Here is a 12,313-nt window from a genome sequence, read left to right on the forward strand (position 1 = left end):
TAGCCCGCCTGAGGCTCCGAGAGCGTTCCCTGCGACGACAGGTAACTGGGAATGTCTGCGGGCAGGTTCATCTCCTCTGCAGGGCACAATTAACATCAACGACATTAACCATTACGTAGATTTCCAGGTAGCAGCAGCACCGCTGCCCACAAACAAAAATGTCACCCAAAACTTTAATTCCCATGGAGTTTTCTTTTTTCTACCTTGGTGATCAAAAATCTGCATAGCTCGTTCAAAACTAACAGGGCCAGAACAGAAATTTACGCTCCTTATTCCAGGCCCTGAAAACATTCCTAAGTTTACTCGAATATTTATTTCCAAACTTTACTGCTTTCCCTCAATGCAGAACAAAACTGGCATGTAAGGAATTAAATTAACACAGTTTTGACATTTAAAAAACCTCTGATATGAAGGAATTTGAGCAAATCCCTGAAGAGATTTTAGAAGAAAATCTTCAGTTCTTCAATATTATCATCTGTAATGAATCCTGAAATTTCACCACTCTTAACAGATGTTTTGGAGTAAAAACGGGGCTGAAGACTTGCTTTTGCACTTTACCTGTGTTAGTGATGCTGTAATCTTCACTCCTCCTCCTCATGTGGTAGATGACGATAACCCACACCAGCGAGGTCCCCACCACGCAGCACACCACCACGATGATCACGATGCCCACCGTTGTCCAGCCGTCCTCCTCGTGGCCAACGCCGCCCTGTGAGGAGTCGCAGTTGGGGGAAGCCAGGACGTTGAGGTAGATATGGCCACGCTCGGTGCCCAGCGTGTTGGACATGATGCACGTGTATTTCCCTGCATCCTCGAGTCCAGCATCCACAATGATGAGGAGCTGATTGGCCGCAGCAAAAAAATGCCGCTCTGTGACTGTCAAGGGGCCGTCGTCCTTAGTCCAGTTGAGGCGAGGGGCAGGGCTGCCCCCCGCGATGCACTGCAGGACAGCGGTCTCACCGCGGGTTACCGTCCGGTCCTCCAGGGGCCTCATGAAGGAGGGGGTTTCTGTGACAGCGGAGGAAAAATAAACAAACCGTAAGATAACTTCATTGTGCAACACCAGTGTGTAACCCCTGATACTTAAAAATCTGACCCTACAGCATGAATGTAAACGTGAGCAACGAAACACAGGATTCAGGAAATGCAAAACCGTGAAAAGCTGTCAGAGATGCTGTTCCAGAGGCAGCCTCCTTAAATTTCAAGAGGTGGGGGAGAAGCAACCATGGCGAAAAAAGTTACTGCAGAATATCATCTACAGCTAGAGGAAGAGGAAAACACGCTCTCTGTATTTTAACGTAATTCCTCAGGGCTCAAGCTCACTGCTCACAGATGAGCTACGCTGCACTGCAGAAGCACAGAGATCCACACGCACGCACACATCAGCGCCTCACTCACCCAGCACAGTCAGCGTGGCGTTTGCTGACAAACCGCCCGCCACGTTTTGTGCCATGCAGCTGTAGATTCCCATGTCTTCGATTTTGACGTTCGCAATGAAGAACACATCATCCTCGGGCATGACGTGCATCCTCCTCTCTCTCGCCGCAGGGAAGTCCGTGCCGCCGTCCTTCTGCCAGGAGATCTGCGGCGCGGGGTGCCCCTCGGCAGCGCACTCCAGCCGGGCCATCGCCCCGGTGCGGATCGTCAGGTCCATGGGAGTTTTCAGGAAGGAAGGCAGCTCTGCATCAAAGGAGACAGTTTCAGGCATTTCAGTACTGGGAAAAAGCAGCAAAAGCTTCAGAGCACAGCAAATACCTGAAAACGCCCAAATCTGAGGCGCGCCTGCAGTTCTCCCTGAGAGAGGGGCAGATTCTTCTGAAGAACTGCGCAAGGTTTCAGCAGTCATTTCTAAGAGCCCACCCTCCAAATTTAAATACACACAGTGTTCATTTAAGATGATCTGAAGGACAACATTGCTCATGGGGAAAAGACGGGGAAAAGGTTTAGTCCTCTTGCTAAGACCTTTGTCACACTTCTTCCCTGGCAATAGGGCAGCTGAGCTTCCCCCTCGTCAGTGCAAGCCTGCTCTGGACACAGAAAGCGACACAGACCCCTCTGCTCTCTTCTCACATCCCTTCCCTCAAGCCAAAATAAGTGGAATCATTATGGCTAAAAGCAAAAGCCTTCATAATTGATTTTTCAGAGTCTGTTTCCAGTCCCACAAGCTATTTTTAGCTGAATCTTCCCTGGCTTTATAAACACATGGGCAGGTGCTCAGCGCTGAAGACAGCAGAGGGAGCTTTGAGTCTGAGAGACTTCTACCTCCATTTAACTACATTTAACTACTGCATTATAATGAAAGCATGGGAGATACCCACCCCTTCTGAACAGTGAACAGAAGGCTTTTCACCCACAAAAAAACCCAAACACTTCTTCCTGCTTTATAAAAAGATATTTGAGACTTCCAAATACTAGTGAGACAGTCTTGCAAGAGTACTTTGGGCCAGCTCTAGTGAAAACTAGACCTGTAGCTTATTAAATAAAGCTTCAGGTTGAAAGTGTTTCTCCTTTGTTACCTTGACTGCTTACCATTGACAGTCAGCTTGGCTTTGTTGGAGTAATTGGAGCCAAAGTGATTGGTGACGATGCACTGGTACTTCCCTTCATCAGTGAAGTTCACGTTGAAGAGGTGCAGGACAGTGGTGTACTCCACCAGCTCCCCGCTCTGCTGCTGATACCTGGCAAAGTTCTCCACCTCGGCATCGTAAAGCACCTCGCTGTCCTTGCGCCAGGCCGTGGACATGGGAGAGTCGCTGCTGCTCACGGCCGTGCACGTCAGCGTCACATTGGTGCCTCGCAGAGCAATCGTGGTCTCGGGATGCACTCTTATCTGCGGCTTAGGGAAATTATCTGGAAATAAGGGCACCAAGATTAGCTACTTTCCTCTTCAACTTGCAATTATTATTGCAAGAAAACTCACTCAAAAGACAATGTAAGCAGAAAGACAGCTTTGAGAACAGATGTCCTGCTTGAGGTACACATATTCAGCTGTTTTCAGTTGGAAACCAAGCTGTGAAAGAGGATCAGAACCACACGTAGGCATCCAGAATAAGCACTGAGAACAACCAGCACAGAGTGTGGTCTTGAGCAGCGCCCTGTGTTTTGTACAACTGTCTGCAACTTGCTATATTTAAATCACACACAAAAGCTGTGCCTGGCTGAAGACCTGGGCTATTGTATGAAGGACTGACACTTATGTTCAGTTATTTTAAATACCTTGAAGAGCCTTTAAGCTCTACAAATATGAAGCATAGCAAGCTGGCAGCTCACTCTATCTCATCCTGCTCAATTAGAGTTATTTCAGTACCTACTATTTCAGCACAGACAGTCTCGTAGGCACACACCGCGTTCAGTGTCAGGCACCACCGTGGTGATACCAGGGATGGAGAAGCGGATGCTTGCACCTTTTGCAGCCTTTACCACCAGAATTGCGTACACATGAGTAACACTTATCAGATGGCTCACCCAGAAAACAGAACTCCAGACTATTTCCACACATGGCTGTGGGTGAAGAGTCTCTCAGTTATCCATCTCACAGTTTGGTTACAAAAATAAACAGGCTTATGTCTGAACTGTGGTGGCAGAGACCAGATAAACACTACAGAAATGCAGCACCAGAAAATGTGACTCTGGCCTTGCTGGCATGGACAAGAACCACAGGGAAATGTCAAACAGCCCTTCCAAAGCTAAAGGCATTCAGAAGCAGGGAGAATGAAGCATAATCAGTTTTCATCAGTGACCTAAATGAAAAACAATGCAGTCTCACAGAATTCATCCCTCAGGTTATCTTCAGTGCTCAAATACAAGAAAACAAAGCAAAGAGAAACAGAATTAAATCCCAAGCTCCATAGCAGACCCAGCTATGAACACAGGTCCATGTGTGGACTGTGGCCAAGAGCAAGTACCTGCAGCAGCAGCGCTACAGCCCGATTTTACAGAATCACGGAATGTTAGGAACTGGAAGGGACCTCGAAAGATCATCCAGTGCAACCCCTGCCAGAGCAGGATCACCAGAGCAGTCACAGGAACACGTCAGGGCTTTGGGTGTCTCCAGAGAAGGAGACTCCACAACCTCTCTGGGCAGCCTTGGCCATGCTCTGGCACCCTCACACTGACAAACTTTGTCCTCATGTTCAGCTTGAACCTCCTGTGCTCCAGCTTGGGACCACTGCCCCTTGTCCTGTCATTGGACATCACAGAGCAGAGCCTGGCTCCTTCCTCCTGACACTCGCCCTTTGCAAATTTATAAACATTAATGAGGTCACCCCTCAATTTACTCCAAGCTAAAGAGCCCCAGCTCCCTCAGCTGTTCCTCATAAGGGAGATGCTCCATTCCCTCAATCATCTTTGTGGCTCTGCACTGGATTTCAGAAGCACCTGCACAGACCTGTGTCACCATGCCTTTGTATCAGTCATTGAAAATACAAACCGCAGACGAAGCCGTCGGGGTCCACGCTGAGGAGGCTCTGTCCTGCCAGCCACTCGGGATGGGCGCAGCTGACGGTGATGCCCTGCAGCAGGCGCCTGTCCGCGAGCCACTGCGGCAGCCACTTCAGCTGGCAGTCGCACAGCAAGCTGCTCGTGTTCAAAACTCTGCCGAAACAGCCAAACAGAGGTGTGAGTTCAGCATTTCACATTCCTAAGTGTGACTTCATGCAGCAAAACAAGCTAAAGCACATGCATGCAGACATTTCAAGAGTTACAGTATTCTTTTATGGCTATGGGTATTTATTACAACATGTCAGCTATATATCCTATGAGCAATCCAGAAAAACTTTCCCTCTACAGCAGCATTAAAACATCTTTTTAGTTCTGAAGAAAATAAACTTGGATTTTGAACTTCTAAAAAAAATACTAAGCCTGTCTTTACAATTATCCTATCCCTCTTTAAAGCAATTAAAAGGAACACAGCACAGCAGAGCAGTCTCAGATTAACACACCTGCCATGGCGAAATGAGTGTAAGACTCAATACCCATTTTCATGCCAGCTAATACACATTTAAGAATCAAAGTGATTTGTATCATACAGGTATCTACTCCAGACTGTTTACTCTGCTCCACAGAAAAACTGCAGACAGGAAACAACACTGGGCCACTTTTTCCCCACCACCTGCTTTCAAAGTTTCCTAAATATTGGTACAAGCACGACTGGTGGGAGAAAGTCTGGCATTTCAGCCAGGAGTGATCTGCAGGTGAAGCCAGCACTGAGAGCAGAGGCTCACAGCCAGGCCAGGGTCCCACCCTGCTGTGTGCCCACACGTACCAACACTGCCTCACTTTTCAGATACATCAGAGAAGGCAATGAAGGTCCTGTCTTTAACATCCAAAACGTGTCTCCTCAAACTGGCAGATCTTGCAGACTAACAGTCCATCTGGCCAAGACGAACTAATTGAATAACAGTCTTAAAACAGATTACACGATATTCAGAGACTTTATCTAGAGATGACTGCGTTTCAGTAGGATTAGTCCTGGGTGTGCAGGTCACTTCACATTACAGCACTTGAGACGTCTGAAGATCACAAGAGGCTCTGGCAGCTGAAGCATCTGCTGAGCAAGTCAGACTTCTCGTCTAGCTGTGGTTTAAAGCCTTTCTCTGGCCCCCAGAAATAGGGAGACAAAATGTAGGATTTGCTAATGCAAAGAAAGATTCCTGATGAATTACTTCTCTTGTTCACAGCACACTGTTAGCGTGTGCTGAGCTTCCCGCAACACCTTCAGATACGAAAAACTGAATGGTTCAGCACTGCAACAAAAAATCGTTTGCTACCAATTGTACCTAAGAAAATGGAGGTGCAGATTTTACCAAACCTTCAATCTAGGTATACTGCTACTGACTTTGAGTTGATAATTTATCAGCATTGCTTTAAATAATTCATGATGAAAGCAGACACACGCCAGTGCACTTCAGCCAGTCCCACGATGGCTGAGGGACTCTTTGCAAGGCAGGACCCGTAAAGAACCTGTAAATAATGTCACGGACTTACAGCTCCTTCAGCTGAGCCTGGGCAAAGGCATTTTCTTGGATGGACATGACTGCGTTGTTGCTCAAGTCTCTGTAAATTAAGCAAAGAGAACAAGAATGGGTAAGTATGATTTCATATGCTACCTTCAGTTAAATCCTTGAAAATCTGACTGAGAATACAAGACTGAAGTTGACAAATACTGAGAGGTTCTACAAAGTGAAGTACTTACAGATGCTCGAGTCCTTCAAGACCAGAGAATGCTTTTTTGGTAATTGACTTAATCTGGTTTCCTTGCAGGATTCTGAAAGACAAAGCCCCCCAAACCCCAAAATCAGTCTGAATGTCCACATGAGTTCACAAGTAAGACCCAAAGGAGGTTTGCTATGATGTTTACATTTTTTTCTAATTCCAGCTGAACTAAAAGATCAAATGCTAGGTTTTGAGCTTAAAGGCTCAACTAATTTTCCCAAGAACAGGGCTTCTTTTCCATCTTAACTGAGAGATTTGGGCTAGAGCTGTGTCAGAAGGTAACTGGAGTCAGCAGAATGAGATGGTGATAAGCAGAATTTGGAAGTGGAGCAGTAACTTCCTGTAACCAATCTGCCACACTCACGTGAGCTCCCAAGACCACTCCCACACCAAGCTGTGTCATATGTAACGGCTGTAGCTCCACAGGAAGGAGCATCCTACCAAGCACACGCACTGGATGAGAAGTGCACAGTCTAATGTGTCTGTCACATTGACAATGACTTCCTATTTTGTGCCCTCTCTCTGCTCTGCGTGCCTGGGAAGCACCATCATCCCAATGGTTCGTAATACGCACAGCTTATCCAGCCTGCCGAGCCCCACGAACGCTTCAGTTGCATCTTCTATGGCCCAGGAGATCTCGTTGTTCCGCAGGTCCCTGTGGAGAAGGAGCTTTCCTATAAAGATGTCGTGTAACGCCACCGTGAGCGCTGCCAGTGGCAAGCCAGGGAACAGAGCTATGGCAGCATCACCTGGGAGCTCTCACATCTTTTGTAAAACTCAGCTTGCCGGAAGATGAACATTTCATTTCAGAGACACAAGGGAAAACAGACTTGTTCCCCATCAGTGCTGCAGACAACCACAAATTCTGCAGTACAGCTTCTTGACGTGGTGTTTAAGGAGAGACCCATCAGCCCAGCACTTCTTATGTGAGGGACGGTGCGCCAGGAGCTGGGAGAGGCTCCAGAAGCAAGTTGGTTCATGTAAGTGAATTAACCAATACACCAGCAGCATTAATCTTCCTGAGTAACAGGCTTATGATAGCATTAGCATATTAAGAGATTACACACAGGTTACAGTGCGAGGCTGCCAGGCACAAAGTAGTAGATTTTCAGAATGAAGTTGATATTCTGCTCACAAATCTCGTTACCAGCTAATAGGATTTCTGTTTGACCTCTGCACAGCGCTCCGGCCCCTCACGTAGAAGAGCAGTCTGAACAGCCACAGCAATAGAGCAATATGGTTTGGAGATGATTAATTGCTTTTTAAAGAGCAGGCAAAATAATTTCAGTTGCATTTTTAGCCTGAACTGAGCCATTTCTGTCACAGCCACGGTTTTTTTCTGTTTCAATTCCACTGTGCACGTAAGTCCCTGCAGACAGGAGTGTGTTTAAAGGAAGATACACCAACGAAAAATAGTCTATACTGCATTTTAACAGGTGCTATATGCATCAGCTTGATGCAGCTTCCACACAAGTCAAGTGACACAGAAGGCTAGCTACATATACAGACAATTGCATACATCATCCCATATGAACACTTCTTTCCTTGTGCTAATGGTGGAAAAATGAAGGATCTACTTTCCCTTGACTGCGACTGTAAACTGAGTAGAACACCACACTGCAGAGACTGGGATCAACCAGGCTATTCACAATATTATGAAGGATATAATACGGTAAGATGTAGAACTTCAAAACTTCAGTGCTGTTTCTAGACACAGCTTTAATCCAACCTTGCTCTTATTACCTTGCAGTTAATACAGTTTCACAGTTGATCATCGTTAATTAAAGCTACATTGCAGAATAGTGGCAGGAGCTGAAATATTTACATCAGCCTTCGCACTGAGACAAGCAGTACAGACACCACAACGGCACTAATCTGACAGCAACACGGTGTCTCCTCTTGTTTGAAGTACTTTTACACTCCACTACTCAGACCACTTAGCAGAACGAGTGAGCAACCTGAAAGAAAAGCCCCTCATTGTGCGAGCTGAGGACCTGGCTCCTCACGCGTGGCTGGGCACGAAGGCTGGAGCCGTTAATCACCAGCGCCCTGGTCCTGCGCATTCCAGCCCAGCAAATGGCCACCCCTTGGCTGCTGACGCCCCGAGGAGCCCAGGAAAGCCCACTAATTAATCTGCTCTTGTTCTTTTTCATGCTACTCCAAATCTAAGAAATTAGTTTTAATTATTTCATTAAAAGGTTGCATTAAGGTTAACAGAAGGTGACTGCTTACATAAATCTCTCTGGTGAGTTTGCTTATTTAAGCATTTATTTAATGAACTGACAGAGGGGTTATAAACTTTCACTCCTTTCTCAACTCCCATTGTTTGGGATGATTACAACTGTTCAGATCTACTTGGGACACTTTTTTTTTTGTTAATAGCCAGGATTGAGTCTTTTCTTGTCAGAAACACCAAACCACTGCAGCTGCGAGGGAAGGTCCTGGCAAGTGCAGAGCTGTGTTCTGACCATACTCACTCCTGCGCCTGCTCCTGACCGCAGCACATGAGCAGGGCCAAACCCCACCTTCTGCGACCACATGGTTCCCTGGTCTGAGGCTCTGACCTTACCAAAACCCCCTGCAGTAACGAGAGGTCCAGGCTGACCACTCGCTCACACCTTCTCAGAACCGGTCTGACAGCAACCAGGCACACAAGGTCACCAAGCCACTGTCCTTATCGCCCTAAAATGAAGTGGTTGGTTTGTTTTAGCTGGACAAACGCTGTTATCTCGGCAGCCCAACAGATCAGCAGCCCCGCCACACCTGCAGGCAGACAGCACGCAACAACGCCAAACGCTGACCTCAGGCTTGCACGGCGCCATATTCTGTCTTTATTTCCAAAAGCTTCATTGCATTAAACTGAGATTTCAACCAGAAGTTTTCTGTACTTACAAGGTTCGAAGATTTGTCAGCCCTCTGAACACACCGTCAGCAATGTGACTGATGCGATTGTCGCCCAGGTTGAGTTTCTCCAGTAGACCAAGTCCCACGAAGGCCGACTCCTTGAGGCGAGTGAGCTGGTTGTACGACAGGTCTCTAGAAACATTGAACACGCTCTTTAAAGGTGAGTAGAGCAAGACCGATTATGAAGATTCTATTAAACTTGATTAACTATTGAGTTTTGATTAATTTCTCTAACAGCACACGTCAGTAAAATACACAGCATTACCACACACACTTGAAGTAAATTGAGCACTTCCTTTGGTAACTCGTTCTTGCTACAACCACACTGTCCAATTGGTTATTGCAACATCACAAAATCCCCAGTGAGAAGCAGCCCAGGACTTACAGCTCAGAAAGCCTTTGGCAGAACTCCCATGCATCTGGGCTGATCCTGTTAATGGCATTCTGGCTAACGTAGAGTTGTTGCAATGTCCGCAGACCATACAGCCAGCCCTTGTTTACTTCTGTTAAATTATTATGTTCCAGTTCTCTAAAGAAATAGAAGGAGAAACATTTGCCAGATAGGTAATCAATGAAAGTTATTCACGAAATTTCACCTTGGCGGATCTCTAAACAATTTACTAACATTAAGCCCTAGGCAACCTGAAATGTACGATTATATTCATTCCACTGAAAGCAAACGAGTGAATGAAGTATACGAAGAAGCGAGTAACTCACTAACAGCTGCAGTGACCCAGTGGCAGGTGCAAAGCTATAATGTCTGTTCTTTTATTTCTTTCTTTTCAAAAAAATCTTTCGCTAACACGGCATAGCACGCTCCTGCTAGGAAATCAAAGAGCCACCTAGAGAGTCAAAGCATTCTCGATCACCAAGTGGGAAGAAGTTGGGGAGAAAGCCAGTATCTTCCCACCTCTGAAGTAACCAGACGCGATATCAAAATATACAGACCTGAAAACACATCTTCTGTGATGCTCACCAATATCTCAGCACAGCCTTAGTATAAGGGAAGCCGCACAGCACACAACCCCCCAGCCAGAGCCCTAAAAGAAAGCCCACGAGCAGGCATACTCACAACTCTTCTATATTGCCCAGGCCAAAGAACGCTCCATCCATCAGTCTGCTAATCCCATTGCGCTGCATCTTCAAGGACTTTAAGGACTCCAGTCCTTGGAACGTGAGACTTTCCACTATTTTAATCCGGTTCCTTTTCAGTTCCCTGACAGAAAGATAACACGCAAATATCAAGACAGCTTTTGATAAGCACCACTTTGGGAAAGTCAAGAACACAGAGATGAACAACACAGCTGCGAGCGCTGGTTTTACACCTTCAAGACTTCTACTTACAGAAACTGCACGTGTGGCAATTTGAAGATCTTTGGGGGAATCACGCTAATCCTATTCCTGTTCAGCTTTACCACCATCAGTGAGCTAGATAAGTTATCGAGACAGCCTGCTTCGAGAGTGGTTATTCTGTTGTTACTCAGATTCCTGGGAAAGGAAGAGGAAAAGAGGCCTTTGAGAACATGGAGAATTGTATGAACACAACTGCACAAGCACTTATCATCAGAACTCAAGTTCTGTGTGAAGTCACATCTGAAATCTGAATTCTGGTGTACCAATCTCGCTCATTTTTCCCAAAGGAATCAGTGCTAGGAGCTGATTTTTACCACACATCCATCAGTTAGACATGGTCAATGTCAGCAGTGATTTACTCAAAATGGGCACAAACCATTCCCTGTCCTTGCTGGCTGAAGCACCTGCACTTTGACAGCAGCAGTCACTGTTTTCCATACTATTTGAGAAAACGCAATATGATTGCTATGAAAAGTATTTTACTTCAAGCTGTGCTGAGCACTGCTACCAGTTACAGCCATGCAAGGCTGCCCGCTTGAACACAAGGACTTTGAGTTATCGAGGTCTTCAAGATCACTGTGGTAGAGCCAGGAATCCAACATAAGAGACTGCTCATACTCACAGGTACTTCAGCTGCATCCGCGGAAAAGAAGAAGCTTTAATTTCTGAGATAAGGTTAGAACTGAGGTCTAGACTTTCCAATGAAAGGTAAACTTGGAGTTGCTCAGCGTTTATTTCTGGAATGGTATTGTGTACCCTGAAAAATACCAGAAACAAATATGAGTATCAAAACACGCCACCCTTTGAGCTGCACGGCTGAAACAGCAATGGATTCTGTGTACCAGCACAACAGCGAGCCTCTTAAATGGGACACACAGCACACACTTCAGAGCGTTAACTGCTGAAGCAATACTGAAAATCCAGGAGCTATTTGCCACCTCGGCATATGAAGAGATTCAAATTCTGGGGCCTGCAGCTGGGCTGTTCCTTGTGGGAGCTGTCACTCCCAGACCGACCCTCCCCGTCAAAGCTGCCTGCCTTGGTTGACTGCATTTTATTGGTAATTTAGGGTGACTTGATTGTCTAAGTCATTTGTATTTCTTTAAACAGTGCTTACATATTCCCTGAAGCACTTCAGATGAGTCCTATTTCAAGACAAAAGAAGCTGTTTTCCTACAGCTTGACAGCAGAACTCTAATACAATCCTCCCATTTGTTAAATGAGAAAAAGGCAGACAAGCGATTACTTACAGCGAGAGAAGAGTTATATTGGAAGTTGTTTCTCCAAAATACGGAATTTCACTTAGCTCATTGTAATTCATTTTCCTTAAAAAAAACCCAACCAAACAAAAGGGATTACTGTCACTTCAGAGAGAAGAAAACCCATGAGAATAACTCATACCCCAGAACACATTTGACTATTTCGTTATGTGAATAATACTCAGTAGCTGACACAAGAGGTTCTGCAAAAGCTTAGATCCTGATAATCTGAACAACAGTGAAGCAGAGCAGTTTTCACTATTCTCATGGATACTGTTATTTATCTTTAACTCAGAATCAGCTATAGTCAAATCAAACACCTCATTTATTTCTAAAAATATTGGTCTTCTAACCTTTTACAAAGAAGTTTTCTGCTCACAAAGCATCAGGTTTGTACATAAGATGCTGCCAACACAGAGCATCCAGTTTTCATTAACTGCTACTGAACACTTCTACAAATCAGACCAGCTATCCAGACACGCAATTAGATGTATTAATTAGAATTAGGTAGGAAATCTGTAGAGTTTATCCTCATAAAAACCAACTTACACTTCTTGGAGTGTGTGAACAGACAAATCAATGCT

General features: G+C 45.6%; 1 protein-coding gene across 1 annotated transcript in view; it reads right to left on the reverse strand.

Annotated features, from left to right (window-relative positions):
• LRIG2 (leucine-rich repeats and immunoglobulin-like domains 2) overlaps positions 1-11,791 on the reverse strand; it is a 14,441-nt gene extending 2,650 nt beyond the window's left edge. Inside the window, exons 1-14 of the mRNA XM_010189348.1 lie at positions 11,721-11,791; positions 11,093-11,227; positions 10,462-10,605; positions 10,190-10,333; positions 9,503-9,646; positions 9,106-9,249; positions 6,788-6,868; positions 6,194-6,265; positions 5,986-6,054; positions 4,430-4,593; positions 2,530-2,850; positions 1,399-1,680; positions 559-1,008; positions 1-76 (exon numbers count right to left, since the gene is read on the reverse strand). Coding sequence (XP_010187650.1) covers positions 1-76; positions 559-1,008; positions 1,399-1,680; positions 2,530-2,850; positions 4,430-4,593; positions 5,986-6,054; positions 6,194-6,265; positions 6,788-6,868; positions 9,106-9,249; positions 9,503-9,646; positions 10,190-10,333; positions 10,462-10,605; positions 11,093-11,227; positions 11,721-11,791 — 2,297 coding nt within the window. The remainder of the gene's footprint in view (positions 77-558; positions 1,009-1,398; positions 1,681-2,529; positions 2,851-4,429; positions 4,594-5,985; positions 6,055-6,193; positions 6,266-6,787; positions 6,869-9,105; positions 9,250-9,502; positions 9,647-10,189; positions 10,334-10,461; positions 10,606-11,092; positions 11,228-11,720) is intronic.
• Between the last annotated feature and the right edge of the window lie 522 nt (positions 11,792-12,313).

The sequence above is a fragment of the Mesitornis unicolor genome, unplaced genomic scaffold, assembly GCF_000695765.1.
Source record: "Mesitornis unicolor isolate BGI_N332 unplaced genomic scaffold, ASM69576v1 scaffold35497, whole genome shotgun sequence".
Classification (NCBI taxonomy): domain Eukaryota; kingdom Metazoa; phylum Chordata; class Aves; order Mesitornithiformes; family Mesitornithidae; genus Mesitornis; species Mesitornis unicolor.